Here is a 25,143-nt window from a genome sequence, read left to right on the forward strand (position 1 = left end):
CAGGAATCGACACAGGGACTGACACAGGAATCGACACAGGAAGCAGCTCGACTGACACTGCTACACAGGAGCTCAGGAACTAGCAGGAACCAAGCTCAGAACTCAAGCAGACTGGAAACCTAGAAATATCACCAGCGTCTGTGAATTGCACTGAGCCAGCATATAACAGAGAGGCCTAATTAATAATATAATGCAGCTGCCCTGTTGCATGACTCCAAACTGACAAGATGCAATTAGCAGCCAGGTGAGGCTGAACACATGGGAACAAGCTGCAATTACACAGACTCACCAGCGGCAGCAACCAACAGTATTCTTAAACAGAGCAATGGTAAATCCTGGCCTGCAAGACAACTTATAAACATAAAATAGGAATGAACCACTACCTGTGGTTCATAACAGTATCCCCTCCTTAAGGGTGAGCTCCGAGCACCCCATGACACCCACGGGGAACATGAACAGAAGAAGAACATAAAATACCTAACCGACATGCAAAACAGGAATGAGCCACAGCCGTGGCTCATAACACTCAGCTATGTCTCTCCATACAGATGTGTGCTTATAGACTGCTGCTGCAGTCGCACCAAACAGACACTCTTGTCGCACCAGGCTCCTGCAATTTGAAGCAAACTCTCCATTTGCTTCTGTGCACAGAGATCCGTCCGACTCAGAATCAGGAATGTATTACTGCAATAATAGGATTTTAATACCTACCGGTAAATCCTTTTCTCTTAGTCCATAGAGGATGCTGGGGACACTTCAAGAACCATGGGGTATAGACGGGATCCGCAGGAGACATGGGCACTTTAAGACTTTCAAAGGGGTGTGAACTGGCTCCTCCCTCTATGCCCCTCCTCCAGACTCCAGTTATAGGAACTGTGCCCAGGGAGACTGACATTTCGAGGAACAAGATTTATTGACAACTAAGGTGGGACACATACTAGCTCACACCTCAAACACGCCGTACAACATGGCATCTAACAAAACTCCAGTCAGCGGCATGAACAACGTCAGCAACAGGCTGACTATAACATAACACAACCAGTGTGTAAACATAACTAATAACTGCAGATAGAGTCCGCACTGGGACGGGCGCCCAGCATCCTCTACGGACTAAGAGATAAGGATTTACCGGTAGGTATTAAAATCCTATTTTCTCATACGTCCTAGAGGATGCTGGGGACACTTCAAGAAACATGGGGTTTATACCAAAGCTCTAGAACGGGTGGGAGAGTGCGGATGACTCTACAGCACCGATTGACCAAACATGAGGTCCTCATCAGCCAGGGTATCAAACTTGTAAAATTTCGCAAAAGTGTTTGAACCCGACCAAGTAGCTGCTCGGCAGAGTTGTGATGCCGAGACCCCCCGGGCAGCCACCCAGGATGAGCCCACCTTTCTGGTAGAATGGGCCTTCACTGATTTCGGTAACGGCAATCCAGCCGTAGAATGAGCCTGCTGAATCGTATGACAGATCCAGCGCGCAATAGTCTGCTTGGAAGCAGGATTTCCAATCTTGTTGGAAGCATACAGGACAAACAGAGCTTCTGTTTTCCTAAGTGGAGCCGTTCTGGTGACATAAATCTTTAAAGCCCTGACAACATCGAGAGATTTTGACTCAGCAAAGGCGTCAGTAGCCACCGGCACCACAATAGGCTGGTCCGGAACGATGAAACCACCTTCGGCAGAAATTGTTGACGAGTCCTCAACTCTGCTCTATCTTCATGGAAGATTAAATAAGGACTCTTGTGAGACAACGCCGCTAACTCAGACACCCGCCTTGCGGATGCTAAGGCCAATAACATGACCACTTTCCAAGTGAGAAATTTTAACTCCACCTTCTGTAAAGGTTCAAACCAATGTGATTGAAGGAACTGCAACACCACATTAAGATCCCATGGTGCCACTGAAGGCACAAATGGAGGTTGGATGTGCAAAACGCCTTTCACGAAAGTCTGAACTTCTGGAAGGGAGGCCAATTGTTTTTGAAAGAAAACTGATAAGGCCGAGGCCCGCATCCACACCTGCTTGCAGAAAATGGAGAAAACGCCCTAGCTGAAATTCTTCCGTAGGAGCCTTCTTGGATTCACACCAAGACACATATTTTCTCCAAATACGGTGATAATGTTTTGACGTTACTCCTTTCCTAGCTTGAAGAAGTGTGGGAATGACTTCACTGGGAATACCCTTTCGGGCTAGGATCCGGCGTTCAACCGCCAAGCCGTCAAACGTAGCCACGGTAAGTCGTGATATACGCACGGCCCCTGCTGTAACAGATCCTCTCGTAGAGGAAGAGGCCAGGGATCTCCTATGAGTAATTCCTGAAGATCTGGATACCAAGCCCTCCTTGGCCAGTCCGGAATAATGAAGATCGCCTGAACCTTTGTTCTTATGATCTTTAGCACCTTTGGAATGAGTGGAAGCGGAGGGAACACATACACCGACTGAAACACCCATGGTGTCACTAGCGCGTCCACTGCTATTGCTTGAGGGTCCCTCGACCTGGAACAATATCTCTGAAGTTTCTTGTTGAGGCGAGATGCCATCATGTCTATTTGAGGAATTCCCCAAAGACTAGTCACTTCTGCAAAGACCTCTTGATGAAGACCCCACTCTCCCGGATGAAGATCGTGTCTGCTGAGGAAGTCTGCTTCCCAGTTGTCTACTCCTGGAATGAAGATTGCTGACAGAGCGCTTGTATGTCTTTCTGCCCAGCGGAGAACTTTTGTGGCCTCTGCCATTGCCGCTCTGCTCTTTGTTCCGCCCTGGAGGTTTATGTGCGCTACTGCTGTTATACTGTCCGACTGGATTAGGACGGGCAGGTTGCAAAGGAGACATTCTGCTTGAAGAAGGCCTTTGTAAATGGCCCTTAACTCTAGAACGTTTATGTGTAGACACACTTCCTGGCTTGACCATCTTCCCTGGAAGGTTTCCCCCTGTGTGACTGCTCCCCAGCCTCGGAGACTCGCATCCGTGGTCACTAGGATCCAGTCCTGGATCCCGAACCTGCATCCCTCTAGGAGGCAAGAGCTGTGCAGCCACCACAGAAGTGAGATTCTGGGCTTGGCGGACAGGATTATTTTCCGGTGCATGTGCAGATGGGATCCGGACCACTTGTCCAACAGGTCCCACTGAAACACTCTGGCATGGAATCTGCCAAATTGAATGGCCTCGTAGGCCGCCACCATCTTCCCCAGCAATTGAGTGCATTGATGGATTGACACTCTCGCTGGTTTCAGAATTTATTTGACCAAACCGAATTTCCAGAGCCTTCTCTTCTGGAAGAAAAACTCTGTAATTATGTGTCCAGAATCATTCCCAAAAACGACAGCCGTTTCGTCGGATTCAACTGTGACTTCGGCAAGTTTAGGATCCAATCATGTTGTTGTAGAACTGTCAGGGAGAGCATAATGTCCTGCACCAGCTTGTCTTTGGATCTCGCCTTTATCAGGAGATCATCCAAGTATGGGATAATTGTGACTCCTTGCTTGCGAATGAGAACCATCATTTCCACCATTACCTTGGTGAAAATCCTCGGAGCCGTGGACAGACCAAACGGCAACGTCTGAAATTGGTAATGACAATCCTGAATAGCAAACCTCAGGTAAGCCTGATGCGGAGGAAATATGGGGATGTGTAAGTAGGCATCCTTTATGTCGACCAACACCATGAAATCGCCTTCCTCCAGACTGGAGATCACTGCTCGGAGAGATTCCATCTTGAATTTGAATTTTCTTAGGTAAAGATTGAGGGATTTTAGGTTCAGAATTGGTCTGACCGAACCGTCCGGCTTCGGGGCCACAAACAGGCTTGAATAAAAACCTTCTCCCTGCTGAGACGGGGGAACCCTGATTATGACTTGATTTAGACACAACTTTTGTATTGCATCACATACAACCTTCCTGTACGGAAGCGAAGCTGGTAAGGCCGATTTGAAAAATCGGTGAGGGGGAACGTCTTGAAAGTCCAGTTTGTACCCCATGGACACTATTTCTAAAACCCATGGGTCCAGAGCCGAACGAGCCCAGAACTGACTGAAGAGCTTGAGACGTGCCCCCACCGGTGCGGACTCCCGCAGAGGAGCCCCAGCGTCATGTGGTGGATTTGGTAGAAGCCGGGGAGGACTTCAGCTCCTGGGAACCTGCCACGGCCGGAGATCTTTTACCTTTTCCTCTTCCTCTATTAGCAAGGAAGGAATAACCTTGGCCTTTTTTGTATTTATTTGGCCGAAAGGACTGCATCTGCAAGTGGTGAGCGTTCTTTGGTTGTGGAGGAACATAAGGCAAAAATGACGACTTACCAACGGTAGCCGTAGATACCAAACAATACACCACCTTTATACGGTAAAGACTCCATAGCTTTCTTAGAGTCAGCATCAGCATTCCATTGATGAATCCACAATGCTCTCCTAGCTGAGACTGCCATGGCATTGGCCCTTGATCCCAAGAGGCCAATATCTCTCGCCGCTTCCTTTAGGTAGGCTGCAGCGTCCCTGATATAATCCAGCGTTAAAAGGATGGTATCCCTATCTAGGGTATCTATATCAGATGACAAGTTATCTGCCCACTTTTCGCTAGCACTACTCACCCACGCAGATGTAATAGCTGGTCTGAGTAGTGTACCTGTGGTGACATAAATGGATTTTAGCGTATTTTCCTGTCTACGATCCGCAAGTTCCTTAAGGGCTGCCGTGTCACGAGACGGTAAAGCCACCTTTTTAGACAACCGTGATAGCGCCTTGTCCACAATGGGAGGTGACTCCCACTTTTTTCTATCCCCAGAGGGGAACGGATACGCCATTTGAATCCTTTTGGGAATCAGAAACTTTTTGTCAGGATTTTCCCACATTTTTTCAAAAGGGGTATTCAGTTCATGAGAGTGAGTAAACGTTACCTCAGGTTTCTTTCCCTTATACATACAGACCCTAGTATCAGGAACAGCAGGGTCCTCGGTGATATGCAACACGTCTTTTATTGCCACAATCATGTACTGAATGCTCTTTGCCAATTTTGGGTCCAATCTGGTATCACTATTTGTCTGCTAACTGAGCAAACGAACGTTTATGTGACCCCGAGGGGGTCTGGACCTGTGTTAACACATCCTCCACAGATCTCTTCCATACCTGGTTCTGAAACTCAGATTTATCTAATCTCTTATTAATAAGAGCCACATTAGCATTCAAAGCATTCAACACATTTACCCAGCCAGGAGACGGCGGTGCCGACAGGGTCACTCCCACAGCCGTTTCTGCCCCTAACACAGTCTCCTCCTGGGAAGAGCACTCTGCCTCAGACATGCCGACACACCTGTACCGACACCCACAGACAAACTGGGCCAATAGGGGACAGACCCACAGTAAAGCCTGTCAGAGAAACACAGTGGGAGTTTGCCAGCTCACAACCCAGCGCTTATCCCGGTTCTGAAACCTTAATATAATGCCTCAGACCCTGCAGCGCTTTTATAATCACTTAATTCAGCACCAAATTTGCTGTGCTCCCCCCCTCCCTCACGGTTTTGCACCCTGTTATTTTTATAGCAGTGGTGAGGAAGGGCCAGCGTCTCTGCAGCTCTGGAGAGAAAATGGCGCTGATGAGAGCTGTGAGGGCTAAGCCCCGCCCCCTTCATGGCACGCTTCAGCCCGCTATTTTTCAAACTAATTATACTGGCGGGGGTAAGAATTTACTCCAATTGCACTTTGCCAGTCTCAAAAGAGGTTTTTAATGCTGCCCAGGGCGCCCCCCACCGCCCTGCACCCTGTAGTGCCGCTGTGTGTGGGAGCATGGCGCGCAGCGCGATCGCTGTGGGGTACCTCAGAAGCCATCACTGAAGTCTTCTATCTTCTTCTACTCACCTGTCTTCTGACTTCTGGCTCTGCAAGGGGGGTGACGGCGGGCTCTGGGAATGAACCCCTAGGCGTACGTAGTGTTCCAAGCCTTTAAACTCCAGAGCCTTTAAACTCACTAGAAGTAGGTCTGACTTCTCTCCCCTAAGTCCCACGATGCAGGAAGACTGTTGCCAGCAGTGCTCCCTGAACATAAAAAAACCTAACAAAGTATTTTCCGAGAAACTCAGTAGAGCTCCTCAGTGTGCATCCAGTCTGCCTGGGCACAGATTCTAAACTGGAGTCTGGAGGAGGGGCATAGAGGGAGGAGCCAGTTCACACCCCTTTCAAAGTCTTAAAGTGCCCATGTCTCCTGCGGATCCCGTCTATACCCCATGGTTCTTGAAGTGTCCCCAGCATCCTCTAGGACGTATGAGAAACAATATAATATTCAATATTTTCGACAGTTAAGAACACTTGAACATAAATCATTCCCCTGCAGTACTTATGCAAATAGCAGCATGAAATATAGCCACCTGGCTGTCAGGCTCTACTCAAAGTGCATACAGTTTAATATGCTTCAAATCTATTAGATATGCACCACAAGTACCAGAGCTCCTAGATCAATGGTAGCCACACGTGGTCCTCAGGGAACCCTCAGTTCATGATGGACAGTATGATAGGTATAATGGTTAGCATTAGTGAATCACAGCATTTAGGTGTTGGGTTTGATTCCCCCAGGGCCCAAACTGTGTGGAGTTTGTATATTCTCCCAATGATTCTGTGGTCTCCTCCGGGTAATCCGGTTTTCTCCAATAATCTAAAAATACAGTATATTTGTAGGTTAAAGGGCTACTGACAAAGATTAACCCAAGAGTGTGTATGTGTGAGCATGTACATGTGATAGAGAATATAGATTGTAAGTTCCACTGGGGCAGGGACTGACGTGAATGGTCAAATATTCTCTGTAAAGCTCTGTGGAATATGTATGCACTATATAAATTACTGATAAGTAATATTGATAATAAAAGTGTTTACCATGAACCTTTTTATTACAAAGAACACCCAAGTCTCCATAGTACAATTTAAAGTTTAAAAAAAGGAGTCCCACTAAAAGTACATGATAAGATCTAAAGGCTGCCAAGCTCTGAGCTGGTGCAAAATGTAACTCATCTGCAAAGTGAAAATGGCTGTGTGCTCCCTTCTTCTGTAAGCACACAATTGCGCCCTCTCGTTATCATTTGCATTAATAATATCGCTCCACAAACTTCAAACTCTGTTAAAGCAAGTGCACCTACTCTCTACATAGCAAGGAATGCCCTCACTCCACCCAACTCCTGCCCTTGTGCAAAGCTATAGTGAAAGTAAAGCTAATCCTGTGCGGTGTTTTTTACCTTTGTGCTTCATACATGACCTCCCCTGTCACTGAAGAAGCTGTCTTCTCTGGTGAGCTGCCACGTTCTCTCAGCTCTCCAGAGAATGGACCACTGAGAGAAGTACTCTAGCCTCAACCTAGACCCTGCAGGAACATACAGAGTGAGCCCTAGAAATCCTGCTCACCATCCAGACAGAGAAAGCGAGAAGGATTGTAACCCAAATCACCTTTAATATGTCTGCCACAGATAAACAAAGCCCCTATCTCTGCAGACAGGCTATACCCTGCAGTACAATGGAGTGGAGACCCAGCCTAATCCAGCTTTCATATTTTGTAGAGAGTGCAACTAGCTTCCACTACACAAACACATTTTGTTTTTATGGGATTTACCTAGCACCATGTACATAAGTAACTCAACTAAAGAACAAAAGAACAATTTAGTGAGCAACTTTTCACACCTCCTCTAACACAAGTGTTCTGAAACTATTTTACTGCGGAACCCTGTCTGACAATAAAAGTTTTTACAGGACCCCAAAACAGTGCTCCTGTATATTTATAAGTACACTTTTTTAATGATATATTCTATATATAGATTTGGCAGTCTGCAAATTATTTATTTTTTCCACATTACAAATACCACCCAGTTTAATTTTTTAGCCCATGTGTCTCTTTACAGGACATGACATGTACCACGCACAGCACAAGCCCATCTCCAACTAAAAATAATACACCTGTAGTTACAGAACAAATGAGCAGCACATTTGCTGTATGGAGAGTGTTTATCTTTAGAAGGGACTGACCAATAAAATTTACCACATTCAAATGCAGAGAATCTAGGTGGGTACATAAAAGTAGCAGTCTCATACCCCTTTCACACCAGAAATGCAGGGGCAAAACCCGGGAATTCTGCCACGGGATCATGCAGGGACATTCCCGGGTTGGGCCCGTTTATACCAGCATTTGGAGCCGGGACATCCCGGGTCGGCACCTTTCATACTTAACCCGGATAGCCTTGCAGTTTCTGAGAATGGGCGTCTCAGAAAAAACACAAGACCAGGAAGTGCGCGGAATAGCCAATTAGTATCAGCAGAGGCAACCCGGGAAGGTGGGACATGTCCCTGCACCATTCACACTGTCCAGGTTCCAGGGAAGATCCCGGGACCAACCCTGGACGATTGCAGGGTTGAAATGCAGGGACAGAAATCCCGGGATTTTGTCCCTGTACCCTTTCACACTGAGAAATTTCCTGGGTTGATGCGCGTTCATGATTTAACCCGGGAAATTTTGGCCTGTGTGAAAGGGGTATAAATAATCTTGTATTGAAATCATTACAGTGCCTGTTCTTTTAAGAAAAATAAATTTCCCTAGATATATTATGTACAATGCATCCTTTAGCAAGCTGTTCCATGCCACCTGCTCGGTGCTTTAATTACAAAACGTATTTCTGTTGTAGACTAAGGTGTCAGCTATGGTGGCTCAATGTTTTTGTCATTCTGTTTCTTCAACAGCACCCTACTGGGGATTTGTTTAATAGAAACAAACAGAAAACATGATTTCTCTGCCAATGCAAATTTGACAAGAAAACAACCATTGTGCTACACCATTCTCGTACAGTGTGTACAATCTCTATTACATACAGAAATGAAAGCTTGCTTTAATACACTGGAGCAGGCCTGAAAAACACTCCTATATGGTTGGAGCAGGCCTGAAAAACACTCCTATATGGTTGGAGTAGGCCTGAAAAACACTCCTATATGGTTGGAGTAGGCCTGAAAAACACTCCTATATGGTTGGAGCAGGCCTGAAAAACACTCCTATATGGTTGGAGCAGGCCTGAAAAATACTCCTATATGGTTGGAGCAGGCCTGAAAAACACTCCTATATGGTTGTAACTCCAGAATGAAAGGAACATACACAGTAAGCATTGTCCTAGACATATACTATGCCATACTCACTCTACTAGCAGCCAGGCACTGGTAACAGTTTCCTTCTCCTTTGCTAATAACTGGTTTGTCAAATCCTGAACTGCCTGGTCAAATGCTCCTGGCTAAGAAAGGAAAAAAAGAACAATCAAAAATTAAGACGGATAAGAAAGTGGTCAAACAACTCAGCCTGTACTTTTTATGTGATACCTATACAGGTTGAGTATCCCTTATCCAAAATGCTTGGGACCAGAGGAATTTCGGATATCGGATTTTTCCGTATTTTGGAATAATTGCGTACTATATTGAGATATTATGGTGATGGGACCTAAATCTAAGCACAGAATGCATTTATGTCACATATACACCTTATACACACAGCCTGTAGGTAATTTTAGCCAAAAAAATGTATAACTTTGTGCATTAAACAAAGTGTGTGCACATTCACACAATTCATTTATGTTTCATATACACCTTATACACACAGCCTGAAGGTCATTTAATACAATATTTTTAATAACTGAGTATTAAACAAAGTTTGTGTACATTGAGCCATCAAAAAACAAAGGTTTTACTATCTCAGTCTCACTCAAAAAAGTCCGTATTTCGGAATATTTGGATATGGGATACTCAACCTGTATCAAGTAATACATCATCAAACAGCCTTTGACCAAACTTTTGAAGCATAAGTAACATAGTAAACAAAATATTGAATCAATGTTTTGAAACACGCTGCCGCTGCGTAGGTGAATCTAAAAGTTGATGTTCACGATTCAGGGCGTCACTAGGACTGCGCCCGGGTGTCACCTTCCGAGGGGCGACACCAAAATGCTGACTCCTCCTCAGTGACATTATGTACAGTGCTCCGGTCACTGTGTAGGAGCAGACAGTGAAGCCAGACGAGTCACCAGGGGCAGCCCGGCATCTCCAGGAATGCTGGGCACAATACCAGAGTGATGAAAAATAAGAATTTACTCACCGGTAATTCTATTTCTCGTAGTCCGTAGTGGATGCTGGGAACTCCGTAAGGACCATGGGGAATAGCGGGCTCCGAATGAGGCTGGGCACTCTAGAAAGATTTATGACTACCTGGTGTGCACTGGCTCCTCCCACTATGACCCTCCTCCAAGCCTCAGTTAGGACACTGTGCCCGGACGAGCTGACATAATAAGGAAGGACTTAGAATCCCGGGTAAGACTCTTACCAGCCACACCAATCACACCGTACAACTCGTGATACTATATCCAGTTTGACAGTATGAAAACAACTGAGCCTCTCAACAGATGGCTCAACAATAACCCTTTAGTTAACAACAACTATTTACAAGTATTGCAGACAATCCGCACTTGGGATGGGCGCCCAGCATCCACTACGGACTACGAGAAATAGAATTACCGGTGAGTAAATTCTTATTTTCTCTGACGTCCTAGTGGATGCTGGGAACTCCGTAAGGACCATGGGGATTATACCAAAGCTCCCAAACGGGCGGGAGAGTGCGGATGACTCTGCAGCACCGAATGAGAGAACTCCAGGTCCTCCTCAGCCAGGGTATCAAATTTGTAGAATTTTGCAAACGTGTTTGCCCCTGACCAAGTAGCTGCTCGGCAAAGTTGTAAAGCCGAGACCCCTCGGGCGGCCGCCCAAGATGAGCCCACCTTCCTTGTGGAATGGGCATTTACAGATTTTGGCTGTGGCAGGCCTGCCACAGAATGTGCAAGCTGAATTGTACTACAAATCCAGCGAGCAATAGTCTGCTTTGAAGCAGGAGCACCCAGCTTGTTGGGTGCATACAGGATAAACAGCGAGTCAGATTTTCTGACTCCAGCCGTCCTGGAAACATATATTTTCAGGGCCCTGACAACGTCTAGCAACTTGGAGTCCTCCAAATCCTTAGTAGCCGCAGGCACCACAATAGGCTGGTTCAGGTGAAACGCTGACACCACCTTAGGGAGAAATTGGGGACAAGTCCTCAATTCTGCCCTATCCATATGGAAAATCAGATAAGGGCTTTTACATGATAAAGCCGCCAATTCTGACACTCGCCTGGCTGAAGCAAAGGCCAATAACATGACCACTTTCCACGTGAGATATTTCAGATCCACGGTTTTTAGTGGCTCAAACCAATGTGATTTTAAGAAACTCAACACCACGTTGAGATCCCAAGGTGCCACAGGAGGCACAAACGGGGGCTGAATATGCAGCACTCCTTTCACAAATGTCTGAACTTCAGGTACTGAAGCTAGTTTTTTTTTTTTTTTTGAAAGAAAAAAATCGACAGAGCCGAGATCTGTACTTTAATGGAGCCTAGTTTTAGGCCCATATTCACTCCTGCTTGCAGGAAATGCAGAAATCGACCTAGTTGAAATTCCTCTGTTGGGGCCTTTTTGGCCTCGCACCATGCAACATATTTCCGCCATATGCGGTGATAATGCTTTGCCGTAACATCTTTCCTGGCCTTAATAAGCGTAGGAATGACTTCTTCCGGAATACCCTTTTCCTTTAGGATCCGGTGTTCAACCGCCATGCCGTCAAACGCAGTCGCGGTAAGTCTTGGAACAGACAGGGCCCCTGCTGTAGCAGGTCCTGTCTGAGCGGTAGAGGCCACGGGTCCTCTGAGAGCATCTCTTGAAGTTCCGGGCACCACGCTCGTCTTGGCCAATCCGGAACCACGAGAATTGTGTTTACTCCTCGCTTTCTTATTATTCTCAATACCTTTGGTATGAGAGGCAGAGGAGGGAACACATAAACCGACTGGTACACCCACGGTGTCACTAGAGCGTCCACAGCTACCGCCTGAGGGTCCCTTGAACTGGCGCAATATCTTTTTAACTTTTTGTTGAGGCGGGACGCCATCATGTCCACCTGTGGTTTTTCCCAACGGTTTACCAGCATCTGGAAGACTTCTGGATGAAGTCCCCACTCTCCCGGGTGGAGGTCGTGTCTGCTGAGGAAGTCTGCTTCCCAGTTGTCCACTCCCGGAATGAACACTGCTGACAGTGCTAGTACATGATTCTCCGCCCATCGGAGGATTCTTGTGGCTTCTGCCATCGCCATCCTGCTTCTTGTGCCGCCCTGTCGATTTACATGGGCGACTGCCGTGATGTTGTCTGACTGGATCAGCACCGGCTGGTGTAGGAGCAGGGATTTTGCTTGACTTAGGGCATTGTAGATGGCCCTTAGTTCCAGAATATTTATGTGAAGGGAAGTCTCCTGACTCGACCATAGTCCTTGGAAGTTTCTTCCCTGTGTGACTGCCCCCCAGCCTCGAAGGCTGGCATCCGTGGTCACCAGGACCCAGTCCTGTATGCCGAACCTGCGGCCCTCTAGAAGATGGGCACTCTGCAGCCACCACAGTAGAGACACCCTGGTTCTTGGAGACAGGGTTATCAAGCGATGCATCTGAAGATGCGATCCGGACCACTGGTCCAACAGGTCCCACTGAAAGATTCTGGCATGGAACCTGCCGAAGGGAATTGCTTCGTAAGAAGCCACCATTCGAAGGAGTATCATCATTTCCGCCATCACCTTGGTAAATACCCTCGGTGCCGTGGACAGTCCAAACGGCAGCGTCTGGAATTGGTAATGGCAATCCTGTACCACAAATCTGAGGTACTCCTGGTGAGGATGGAAAATGGGGACATGCAAGTAAGCATCCTTGATGTCCAGGGATACCATGTAATCCCCCTCTTCCAGGCTCGCAATAACCGCCCTGAGCGATTCCATCTTGAACTTGAATTTTTTTATGTATGTGTTCAAGGATTTCAAATTTAAAATGGGTCTCACCGAACCGTCCGGTTTCAGTACCACAAATAGTGTGGAATAGTAACCCCGGCCTTGTTGAAGTAGAGGTACCTTGATTATCACCTGCTGGGAATACAGCTTGTGAATTTCCGCTAGCACCGCCTCCCTGTCTGAGGGAGCAATCGGCAAGGCAGATTTTAGGAACCGGTGGGGTGGAGACGCCTCGAATTCCAGTTTGTACCACTGAGATACTATTTGAAGGATCCAGGGATCCACCTGTGAGCGAGCCCACTGATCGCTGAAATTCTTGAGGCGGCCCCCCACCGTACCAGGCTCCGCCTGTGGAGCCCCACCGTCATGCGGCGGACTTGGCAGAAGAAGCGGGGGAGGACTTTTGCTCCTGGGAACCTGCTGTTTGTTGCAGCCTTTTTCCCCTACCTCTGCCTCTGGATAGAAAAGACCCGCCTTTTCCACGCCTGTTTTTCTGGGTCCGAAAGGACTGAACCTGATAAAACGGCGCCTTCTTAGGCTGTGAGGGGACATGGGGTAAAAATGCTGACTTCCCAGACGTTGCTGTGGAAACTAGGTCCGAGAGACCATCCCCAAATAATTCCTCACCCTTATATGGCAACACTTCCATGTGCCTTTTAGAATCTGCATCTCCTGTCCACTGGCGAGTCCATAAGCCTCTCCTAGCAGAAATGGACAATGCACTAACTTTAGATGCCAGTCGGCAGATTTCCCTCTGTGCATCTCTCATATATAAGACTGAGTCTTTTATATGGTCTATGGTTAACAGGATCGTGTCTCTGTCTAATGTGTCAATATTTTCTGACAGTTTATCTGACCACGCAGCGGCAGCACTGCACATCCAAGCTGACGCAATAGCTGGCCTAAGTATAATGCCTGAGTGTGTATATACAGACTTCAGGATCGCCTCCTGCTTTCTATCAGCAGGTTCCTTGAGGGCGGCCGTATCCGGAGACGGTAGTGCCACCTTTTTAGACAAACGTGTGAGCGCTTTATCCACCCTAGGAGGTGTTTCCCAACGTGACCTATCCTCTGGCGGGAAAGGGAACGCCATTAGTACCTTCTTAGGAATTACCAATTTTTTATCAGGGAAAGCCCACGCTTCTTCACACACTTCATTTAATTCATCTGATGGGGGAAAAACTACGGGTAGTTTTTTCTCCCCAAACATAATACCCTTTTTAGTGGTACCTGTATTTATATCAGAAATGTGTAACACCTCTTTCATTGCCTCAATCATGCAGTGAATGGCCTTAGTGGGCATCAGGTTAGACTCATCGTCGTCGACACTGGTGTCAGTATCAGTGTCGACATCTGGGTCTGCGGTCTGAGGTAGCGGGCGTTTTAGAGCCCCTGATGACCTGTGCGACGCCTGGACAGGCACGAGCTGAGAAGTCGGCTGTCCCACATTTGGCATGTCGTCAAATTTCTTATGTAAGGAGTCTATACGTGCACTCATTTCTTTCCATAAGCTCAACCACTCAGGTGTCTGCCCCGCAGGGGGTGACATCCCTTCTAAAGGCATCTGCTCCGTCTCCACATCATTATCCTCATCAAACATGTCGACACAGCCGTACCGACACACCGCACACACACAAGGAATGCTCCAACAGAGGACAGGACCCACAAAAGCCCTTTGGGGGGACAGAGTGAGAGTATGCCAGCACACACCAGAGCGCTATATAATGCAGGGACTAACTGAGTTATGTCCCCTATAGCTGCTTTTTCTATAAAATTTATACAGCGCCTAAATTTAGTGCCCCCCCTCTCTTTTTTTACCCTTTTCTGTAGTGTAGACTGCAGGGGAGAGCCAGGGAGCTTCCTTCCAGTGGATCTGTGAAGGAGAAATGGCGCCAGTGTGCTGCAGGAGATAGCTCCGCCCCTTTTCAGCGGCCTATTCTCCCGCTTTTTTCTGGATTCTGGCAGGGGTATTTTCCACATATATAGCCTCTGGGGCTATATATTGTGGTATTTTTGCCAGCCAAGGTGTTATAATTGCTTCTCAGGGCGCCCCCCCCCCAGCGCCCTGCACCCTCAGTGACCGGAGTGTGAAGTGTGTGTGAGGAGCAATGGCGCACAGCTGCAGTGCTGTGCGCTACCTTGGTGAAGACTGATGTCTTCTGCCGCCGATTTTCCGGACCTCTTCTTGCTTCTGGCTCTGTAAGGGGGACGGCGGCGCGGCTCCGGGACCGAACACCAAGGACTGGGCCTGCGGTCGATCCCTCTGGAGCTAATGGTGTCCAGTAGCCTAAGAAGCCCAATCCGGCTGCAAGCAGGCGAGTTCGCTTCTTCTCCCTAGTCCCTCGCTGCAGTGAGCCTGTTGCCAGCAGGTCTCACTGAAAATAAAAAACCTAAATCTATACTTTCTTTCTAAGGGCTCAGGAGAGCCCCTAGTGTGCATCCAACCTCGGCCGGGCGCAAAATCTAACTGAGGCTTGGAGGAGGGTCAAAGTGGGAGGAGCCAGCGCACACCAGGTAGTCATAAATCTTTCTAGAGTGCCCAGCCTCCTTCGGAGCCCGCTATTCCCCATGGTCCTTACGGAGTTCCCAGCATCCACTAGGACGTCAGAGAAACAGGTGTTGGGCTGCAAGGCCACGCCCCTTCTCACAAAGCCATGCTCTTTTTCATCTACGCTCGTCTATAGTGTGCAGAGGGGGCTTTCCAGCATACCGGGTGTCACTGACCCCAGTGATGCCCCTCCATTATTTTCTGTATAAAATACAGATGTGTCCTCTCACAGTTTCACTCTGAGCGCTACAAGTCACGTTACACGTAACGCACGAGTGCCGTGTGACTTGGTAGCATGTGCGTCTTTTTTTTGGTCATTTTGCCGCAAAAATGTGTCTTAGACGAGCCAAGTCTGCTGATTAAAATTATATGCAGCATGCCTATATTCTGTGTGTGACTATTTGCATATAAAATGCTACAGTGATTTCATGAGGTACTGCAGATCTGGACATAAAATGTATATACATGTGACAGGAAGTCTGCAACATACATATTGATGACAAACAATCAGCTGCTTCTGAATGGTTGATTGTCTTTTAATAGCGTATAATTCACAGACATCTATTCGCATTACATGTAATATACATTCAGATATACTCATTTCATTTTTAAAGTGAAAGAAATATTGCTTATATTTAATTGAAGTTAATTTATACATTGATTTTGTATCTGGGTCTGTCTTGAAATGATAAATTAATTTAGAATATAATGCAAAGTAGACACTATTCTACTGTATGCACCTTAGTACAGTAACTATATTATAGAGTAAAATATACGTTATGGTAAGAACTTACCGTTGATAACGGTATTTCTCCTAAGTCCACAAGTTCCACAGGATAACAATGGGATATGATGGAGCGACAGGGGATTGGCACCAAACGATCACAATCTTTCAGGCCTCCCAGGATGCACCGGGCCCGTTCATATATCCCGCCCACTGGCTCAGGCAAATCAGTTGGATTCCAAAGCATCTAGGCAGGAACATCATGTAGAGCCCTAATCAGGTGAGAAGAACACACATGCACCCCCTTCCGTACAAGAAGGAAGAGGTTAGTGAGTAGCAAGATCTTCAAATCAGGTGTGTCAGGGTGGGATCCCTGTGGAACCTGTGGACATAGGAGAAATACCATTATCAACGGCAAGTTCTTACCATAACGTATATTTCTCCGGCAGGTTGCACAGGTTATCCACCGGATAACAATGGGATTTCCCAAAGCAATTTTAATGGTGGGGATGCTCCTGATTGGACAGGAGGACCTTTCGCCCGAATTCATCGTCATGAGAGGCAAAAGTATCCAAGCATAATGTCTAATGAATGTGTTAATGGAAGACTATGTGTCTGCCTTACATATCTGTTCTGCTGAAGCACCATGTTGTGCTGCCTATGAAGGACCTACCTTACGAGCAGAGTGAGCAGAGACATTAGCTGGAACAGGGAGATCCGCTTGAGAGTATGCTTCCGAAATCGTCATTCAAAGCCCTCTAGCCAGCGTCTATTTAGTAGCAGGCCGTCCTCTCTTGTGAATTCCGTAGAAAATGAAGAGAGAATCTGTCTTTCTGATGGAACTTGTGCAATCCACGTAGATCCTTAATGCTCGGACTACGTCCCGCGACGCATCTCCCGCAGAAAATCCCAATACCTGAAAAGCCGGGACTACATTTTCTTTCTTAAGGTGGAATTTAGACACCACCTTAGGAAGATAACCAGACCTAGTTCTGAGAACTGCTTTATCTGGATAAAAAAACAGAAAAGGAAAAACAATATTACAGCGCTCCTAAATCGGATACTCTTCTAGCTGACGCCATAGCCAGTAGAAAGAGAAGTTTAGCTGTCAACCTTTTAAGATCCACTTTATTAAGTGGTTCAAATGGAGCAACTTGAAGGGCTTTGAGGACTAGACCTAAGTCCCAAGGCACTGTAGGAGGAAAAAAAAGGAGGTTGAATGCGCAGCATTCCCTGGAAAAAGTACGCACATCTTGTAAATTGGCATTTTTTCTCTTGGAACCCTACAGTCAATGCTGATACTTGTACTCTCAAGGAAGCCACCTTCAAACCCTTATCCATTCCTGCCCGAAGGAAATCTAAGACCCAGGAAACATGGAAAGATTTTGGGTCCATATTTCTTTCACTGCACCATGAATATAGGCCTGCCATATTCGGTTATAAATGCGAGCTGAGGAGGGTTTCCTTGCTCGGTGCAATGTTTGAATTTACCTGCAGCGAGAATCCTCTTGACTTCAGGATAGGTTTTAAGAGCCACGCCGTCAACAATAGTCGATCCAGATGCCTGTGATAACAAGGACCCTGCATTAGTAGATCTGGACGTTGAGGGGGCAGACGTGGAGCATCCATCGACCTTCTCTGTAGATCTGTGTACCATTGCCTTCTGGGCCAAGCCGAAGCAATTAGAATCACGGCACCCTTTGCTTCTTTTATCTTCCTCACCACCCTGGTAGTAGGATGATCGGAGGAAATAGATACGCCAGATGAAACTCCCATTTCACTAACAAGGCGTCCACAAAGATCGCTCCGGGATCCTTTGTTCTTGCCCCGTATGCGGGCACTTAGTTGTTCAGACAGGATGCCATGAGATCCATCTCTGGTAAACCCCCCTTGTCTACCAGAGTCTGAAAGACTTCCGGGTGTAGAGCCCATTCGCTTGCTTGAATGGATTGTTGACTGAGAAAATCCGCTTCCCTGTTTAGGACTCCCGGAACGGATACTGCGGACAATGCTGCACACTTTAGTATGTGACTTACCTCCTTCATTGCTGCGTGTTCCTCCCTGCTGGTTGAGGTACGCCCCTGCCGTTAAATTGTCCGAGCGGATCTGGACTGGTCTTCTTGAAGAGTGTCTTTTCCCTGAATCAGTGCCATGTATATAGCCCGAAGTTCTAACAGATTTATTGGCAGGCAACTTTCTTCTATGGTCCATTGTCCCTGGAACCATAATCTTCCGGACACTGCTCCCCAGCCCTGGAGACTGGCATCTGTTGTCAGGATCTCCCATCTGATATCCAAAAGATTCTCCCTTTGTCTAGATGGGATCTCTATAGCCACCAGGTTGATGACTTTCTTTCCTTGTGTGAAAGTACCATAGTCTGTTTCTTTATTGTCTGATGTATTCCATATCATCTGGCTGGAATCAGACGCTGCCGAGGTCTTGAGTGGAATTGTGCATACTCCACCATGTCGAATGTTGACACCATCAAACCCATCAGTCGCATAGCTGCGTGGATTGATATTGTTTGACTGTGTAACAACTCCTGAGTACTTGACTGTACCCAGGATATCTTGTTCCGAGGTAAACCATTTCCTGAAGACTGGAATTCAGTACAGCCCCACAGTGAGTCATCCGTTGTGACGGAACCCGAGATGACTTTGCCCAATTTATGAACCACCAGTGCCTCTGCAGACAAATCATTGTCTGTTGGAGATGGCACAGAAGCCTTTCCTGTGCCAAGATAAAAAAAAAAGGTGGTCGAAGTATGACAAATTTTCTAATCCCCTTCTTGCGGAGATAAGCTGCCATAATCATCATCATTTTGGTAAATACTCCGGAGGCTGTGGCAAAATGTTGCTGGAGGATGGTGAACCTTGAGATAACACTGATGGAACAGTGCTATAGGAACCTGTAGGTAAACATCCTGACTATCCAGGGATACCCTGTAATTCCCTGGTTCCATGCCAAAACGAGCGCAACGTTTCCCTGTGAACCGTGGTACCCAAACTTATTTGTTTAGGACTTTGAGACTGGGGTGAAAGGATCCTTCTGAAACCAAACCCAGTTGGAGTAAAACGCCCTGTCCCTATTGTGCAGGGATTACTGGACTGCCAATTCCTGACCAAAGCAATTTCTGAACTGCTTCTTGCAACCCCTGTCTTTCGCCTCTACCCGAGACAGACTGGAACAGAAACTTTGAGGAGGATGCTTCTTGAAGAGAGAGATAACCTAGAGATACCGTTTCTTGCACTCAGGCATCTGTTTGTAAACGGTTACCAGATCTGTGCAGACTGAAGAAGTTGGACTCTAGGATAGGCCCGCACCATCATGCTGATGGCTTATCCTCTGGTTTGGAAGCTGGCCCTCCGGTTGCCTTTGCTTCTTTGCCTTACCAAACTTATTGTATTGGGGCTGTTATGTTCCTTTATGACCGACAAGGCCGAAAACCGGACCCCTATGTTTGGGGTATATGTGGAAGGAAATGTGACCTTCTTGGAGTCTGATTTTGACTCCAGAATATCTGTTAACTGCTTACCAACAGAACTTCCAGCCAAAGGCAAATTTTCCAGAACCTTCTTTGTTTCTGAATTAGCTATCCATGTATGTAAGCAACACTGTTCTGTGAGCAACTATTGTTAATGCTGATGCCCTAGAACATTAGTGTCCATATGATTTATATGGGATTGTTGCTCCCTTGCAGGTGCTGAAACCTGTCTTCCAATACCTCAGCCCACTGTACCTACAGCACCTGATATTCCAAGATGGTCTCCCATCCAAGAACTAACCAGGCCCAACACTGCTTAGCTTCCAAGATCTAGTGAGATTGGGCCCATCCAGTGTGGTGTGCTGTAGATTGCAAGGTGAAGTCATGGCTGGCCTTATGACTGCCCCAGACAGAGACAATGGGGGTAATTCCAAGTTGACCGCAGCAGGATTTTTGTTAGCAGTTGGGCAAAACCATGTGCACTGCAGGGGAGGCAGATATAACATGTGCAAAAAGAGTTAGATTTGGGTGGGTTGTTTTATTTCTGTGCAGGGTAAATACTGGCTGCTTTATTTTTACACTGCAAATTAGATTGCAGATTGAACACACCCCACCCAAATCTAACTCTCTCTGGACATGTTATATCTGCCCCTCCTGCAGTGCACATGGTTTTGCCCAACTGCTAACAAAAATCCTTCTGCGATCAACTTGGAATTACCCCCCATAGGGTTTTCATAAACCCATCCCTCTATTGACGTTGACGGCAAAGGCCATATATATTTTCGCACTATCAAATGATATGACTAGATCTATAGGAGGCATTTCCCATTTTTAAACAGTCCTCAGCTGGAAAAGGATATTTGAATCCCATTTACTGCGAACCTGTGTTCTTTATTGGGTATAGCCCAAACATTTTTCCTGATTTTCATCAGCTGCTAGGGTCCCCCATGAGGAGGCCCTATTTTTTTGGGATGTTTAAACATAGGTACCTTATTTTTAACACAGGCTCTGCTGAATCCTCTAAGGACAGAAAAGCCTTTACTGCGCTCATTAACTCAGCTATATTTACCTGTTGTATGCCAAAGAAGAGTATATAGAGGTTTCATCATCTGATGAATCATCCTATGTAGCCTGTGCAGTTGATGATTTATTTACACTCGGTTTCTCAGCTTGTTTTATTAGAGAAGCTGTTGGGGATACCGTAGGTAGAGAGCTGCCTGTATGGGTTAATAATGAACCCTATTCCTGGTATCGAAGCTGTAGGATTTAACCTTTCAGCTATACTGGACAAGGTCTGTGCAAACATCGCCCCAAAGGGGATTTATCTATTATGCTGACAAGCCAACCATTTTACACATGAACCATCCTGTACCAGATCAGAGAGAATAATACAGTTATTGCAAGACAACATGATATGAGTGTTGGTGTTACTTTAAGTATACTCTCGTCCCCTTTGCCGCTCTTAGACATGATAAATAATCAGCACTTTCACAGTGTACTACACAATTTGTGACTGTAACCACTTTATAGTTCTGAAGTGATATCAATCTGACCCCTACCCATGCACCAGCATTGAGGATCAGAAGACCAACTGACAAACATATATTAAATTTTAATATGGGTGGAGGAAAGGGATGGGGGAAACTTGAGCACTGGTGGTGAGATATAATATACCACTGAATGAATTGGAAAAACCACAATAGTTTGAAATTACGTCCTTCACTGAAGGGTACTATAACAATAACTCATGTGGAGGTGCACCCCTGAGAGTAAGCAATAGTGTACCAAAAAATAAGAAAAAGAGACTCTCGTTTTTTGGGGGGCACTCATTGAAAGATATTACATAAAATATAACTTTTATTGATTATCATTAAAAAAATGTTGCCACAAACCAAGACTAGGACATGAACATGTACACATAAATACCAGAATTCACCAAAAAACAAAAAACAACAAAAAAAAACACGCCTAAATTTACGCGTGGTATGAACACACCGTGGGGAGATACACGTGACCTGGTCAGGGTCAATGTTATTGATCCTGACAATAGTTCCTGCAATAATAAGCATTGACAGTCCCCTAACAAGAGGAGACAAATTGTAGGATGATATAGTCGGCTGAAACAAGAAGCGGTAGCCCTATAGATAGATTTACCATAAATTTCAGCCTGTTGTAATGGATGCTACTGGCGTAGAATATAAGTAACAATAACAGTGTTGATTAGTATGTGTCCAAACTTCCTGACGCGGATCAGGGTGTTATATATAGTGGACATTTTTTACCAAGAAATTACCAATTCTACTAATAATAGGCTTACCGGTACACTGTACTGAGAAAATCAATAGTATTTGCACTAAGACAATTACAGGATCAGATTTTACTCATATTATGGAGATTTATATCCTAGAATAATTATTAGAATATTTCGCTACTACCTCTCTAAGGGAACATATGATATGCAATCAATGGGGAGATTGTATGTGCTATGAAGTTTGGACACATACTAATCAACACTGTTATTGTTACTTATATTCTACGCCAGTAGCATCCATTACAACAGGCTGAAATTTATGGTAAATCTATCTATAGGGCTACCGCTTCTTGTTTCAGCCGACTATATCATCCTACAATTTGTCTCCTCTTGTTAGGGGACTGTCAATGCTTATTGCAGGAACTATTGTCAGGATCAATAATATTGACCCTGACCAGGTCACGTGTATCTCCCCACGGTGTGTTCATACCACGCGTAAATTTAGGCGTGTTTTTTTGTGAATTTTGGTATTTATGTGTACATGTTCATGTCCTAGTCTTGGTTTGTGGCAAAAAAAATGTAATGATAATCAATAAAAGTTATATTTTATGTAATATCTTTCAATGAGTGCCCCCCAAAAAACGAGAGTCTCTTTTTCTTCTTTTTCGGTAAACATATATTAAAGTCAGCAATCACACTAGCAGTCACGTTATATATTAGTCATATGAGCACATAATCAACTACAAACATATTTTAAAGTATGTAGGAGTACATATTACTGAATTCTGTTTTATACAGATCTTAATGTATTCAGACGCATTGCAAAGAAAACCACAGTAATGTACACAAACTCATATGCAATAGGCACTTAAACTTAACTATTAATACTGACAAAAGTAGATAGAAATTTAATGTTGTATAACCCGTTATTCGGTAGAGTGGGATACAGGGAGACTCACCTCTCTTCCAAGATCGATCAATACGTTAGCAAACGCTGAGTGGATCCAGATGCTACTAGTGTACACCACCGCTCTGGGAACTTTAAGTGAACACAGACGCACTGTGCATACAGACGCACCGGCCATACAGACACCTGTATTGCGACCGGGTCTCCTCGCGGTAGCACTTAGTGAACACAGACGCAGCGGCCTATGCTGCGACCGAGACCCCTCGTGGTAGCGTCTGAGACGGAAGTGAGGCAATAGTTCATGGCGGGAGACTCGCGGAAACTGGTCATGAACTGGGGGGAGGGGCGACCAGGAGAGCGTCTAACTCCCCACCGCTGGCATCAACCCTAGGGATCGCAGCCTCATACTATTCCTGGTGCCTTATGATCCCTAAGGCCTAGCACTGGAGCATCCGTGGTGGCGGCGCGTGAGCTACTGTTTGGTAGTCTCCTTCCAATACAGTGCAGCTGTGTCCGTTTCCCAGACTACGGGGAACCGATGCCTTACCTTCTCCCCGTGCTCCGGCCACAGCCTGGTCACGTATGCTGGACCTGCTAGTATATCCGACACAGACGCCCGCCGAGACAGCACTGTACACATGGGTAAGCGTTATTGCGATCCGGCGGAGAGTTGTTGGAGCGACTCTTTCCAATATGCGTGTAAGACGCTGTTAAGAAAGATCGCTCAAAAACATAGTAAGACTATAAAAATAAAATAAGAAAGCTTAGGGCTGCCCTAGAACAGCAGCCCTGTGACCATGGTCTGGATCCTGTTGCACCAAACAAAAAATTGATTTGCCTGAGCCAGTGGGCGGGGATATATGGACAGGCCCGTTGCATCCTGGGAGGTCTGAAAGCTTGTGATCGTTTGGTGCCAATCCGCTGTCGCTCCATCATATCCCATTGTTATCCTGTGGATAACCTGTGGACCCTGCCAGAGAAAAAGAGTATTGTGACTTTAGCATTTACTAATTGCACTGTTAGGCCACAGCTCTACTTGTTGCTCGGATGTAAACCAAATCTGCACGCTACTGATTTTTCTTAGTGAAAACATGGCGTATTGGCTACTGTTGCAGAGATGGAGGTATCTTAATATGCATCTGACTCATACACATAACCATCTTTTTATGTAGCATTTTACTCCACTTTTATTTGCAGTAATTCATATCTACAGTAACCTCATACTATGTGGTATAGATCTAATGCAATCATCATAGTGTTAAATTAACTAAACACCACTTATATTGTATTTATTTTTCCATTTAAAACATTGAAATTAAATACATATTACAGGTGAAATTTAATAGCCTGCAAGTTGCAGACTGTGTGTGACTTTGTGTGAGTGTGCCCATATTTTTAAAGCGGCAATCATTTACATGGCAAAACCAACATAGTTTTGTCGTGTAAATGATTGGCGCTTTAAAAATACAAGCAGACTCGTACAAAATCCCGCACAACCTGCAGGTTAATAAAAATGGCATCAAATATGCAGAATAAATGGCATTGTATTGAACTGTACACATATACAAAACATTAATGACAGCATGTTCAAGGTTGAAGACATGAGTCCATCGGACAGCGCTTCCTAGGAAGCTGGTCAGCACACTTGGAATTGGGGAGTGCTGCAACAACATTAGCAGCACACAGACTTTGCTGAGACAGAGACATCTCAGCATAAGATCAAGGACTTCTTCCTACGGGACCAACTCCAAAGTAGGCAGGGGAACATATTGAAAGGAAGATGATACTGGGTTCCACACCCCTGTGAGCATATACCTACTTACCCCCTATCCCTGGACTCTTATTCCTAAGGCCCCATACTTGCTATTGCTGAGAACACATATTCCCACTCTTACAAGGGAAATCAAGAGCAGTGTTCAGCTCTGAAAGACCTCATCACTTACAGGTAAATATATACATGCGAGACGCCGCTTTAGATTACTCAACCCCCAAGCTACACAATTTATATAGTGGGACGTATGGTAAAAATATCCAGAAAGGACATTCTCTACAAGTGTGAGTTTTTCCAGCTTACCATTACTGGTCACTACTCATACACATTTGTCACACATTGGGTTCCAAGTCCCTGTCACCAGTTCCGGTGGGGTCACCCCATGGCCATTTGGGCCATCGGCGGTGTCACCCCTTGGCCACCAGGCCACTTGTGACATCTTATGGCTGCTATTACCCATCTGCATGAGCGGAAAGCATTTTACTCCCAGAGGTTCCCACTATTTTGGAACATGGGTGCAGCCATCCATTACCTGCTCTCCCAACGGGATGTAGTTATGTCAGGAGACTGCCGGTCACAACCCCTCCCCCTACATCCTGCCCCCTGAGAGT

General features: G+C 45.9%; 1 protein-coding gene and 1 pseudogene across 2 annotated transcripts in view; both read right to left on the reverse strand.

Annotated features, from left to right (window-relative positions):
• Window positions 1-25,143, reverse strand: part of TPRG1 (tumor protein p63 regulated 1) — a 287,891-nt gene that overhangs the window by 226,843 nt on the left and 35,905 nt on the right. For both annotated transcript variants that reach the window (XM_063916487.1, XM_063916486.1), the window contains exon 3: window positions 9,149-9,240. In XM_063916487.1, coding sequence (XP_063772557.1) covers window positions 9,149-9,240 — 92 coding nt within the window. The remainder of the gene's footprint in view (window positions 1-9,148; window positions 9,241-25,143) is intronic.
• LOC134911999 (5S ribosomal RNA) lies at window positions 19,856-19,973 on the reverse strand (annotated as a pseudogene).

This window comes from Pseudophryne corroboree, chromosome 4 (genome assembly GCF_028390025.1).
Source record: "Pseudophryne corroboree isolate aPseCor3 chromosome 4, aPseCor3.hap2, whole genome shotgun sequence".
Lineage (NCBI taxonomy): Eukaryota > Metazoa > Chordata > Amphibia > Anura > Myobatrachidae > Pseudophryne > Pseudophryne corroboree.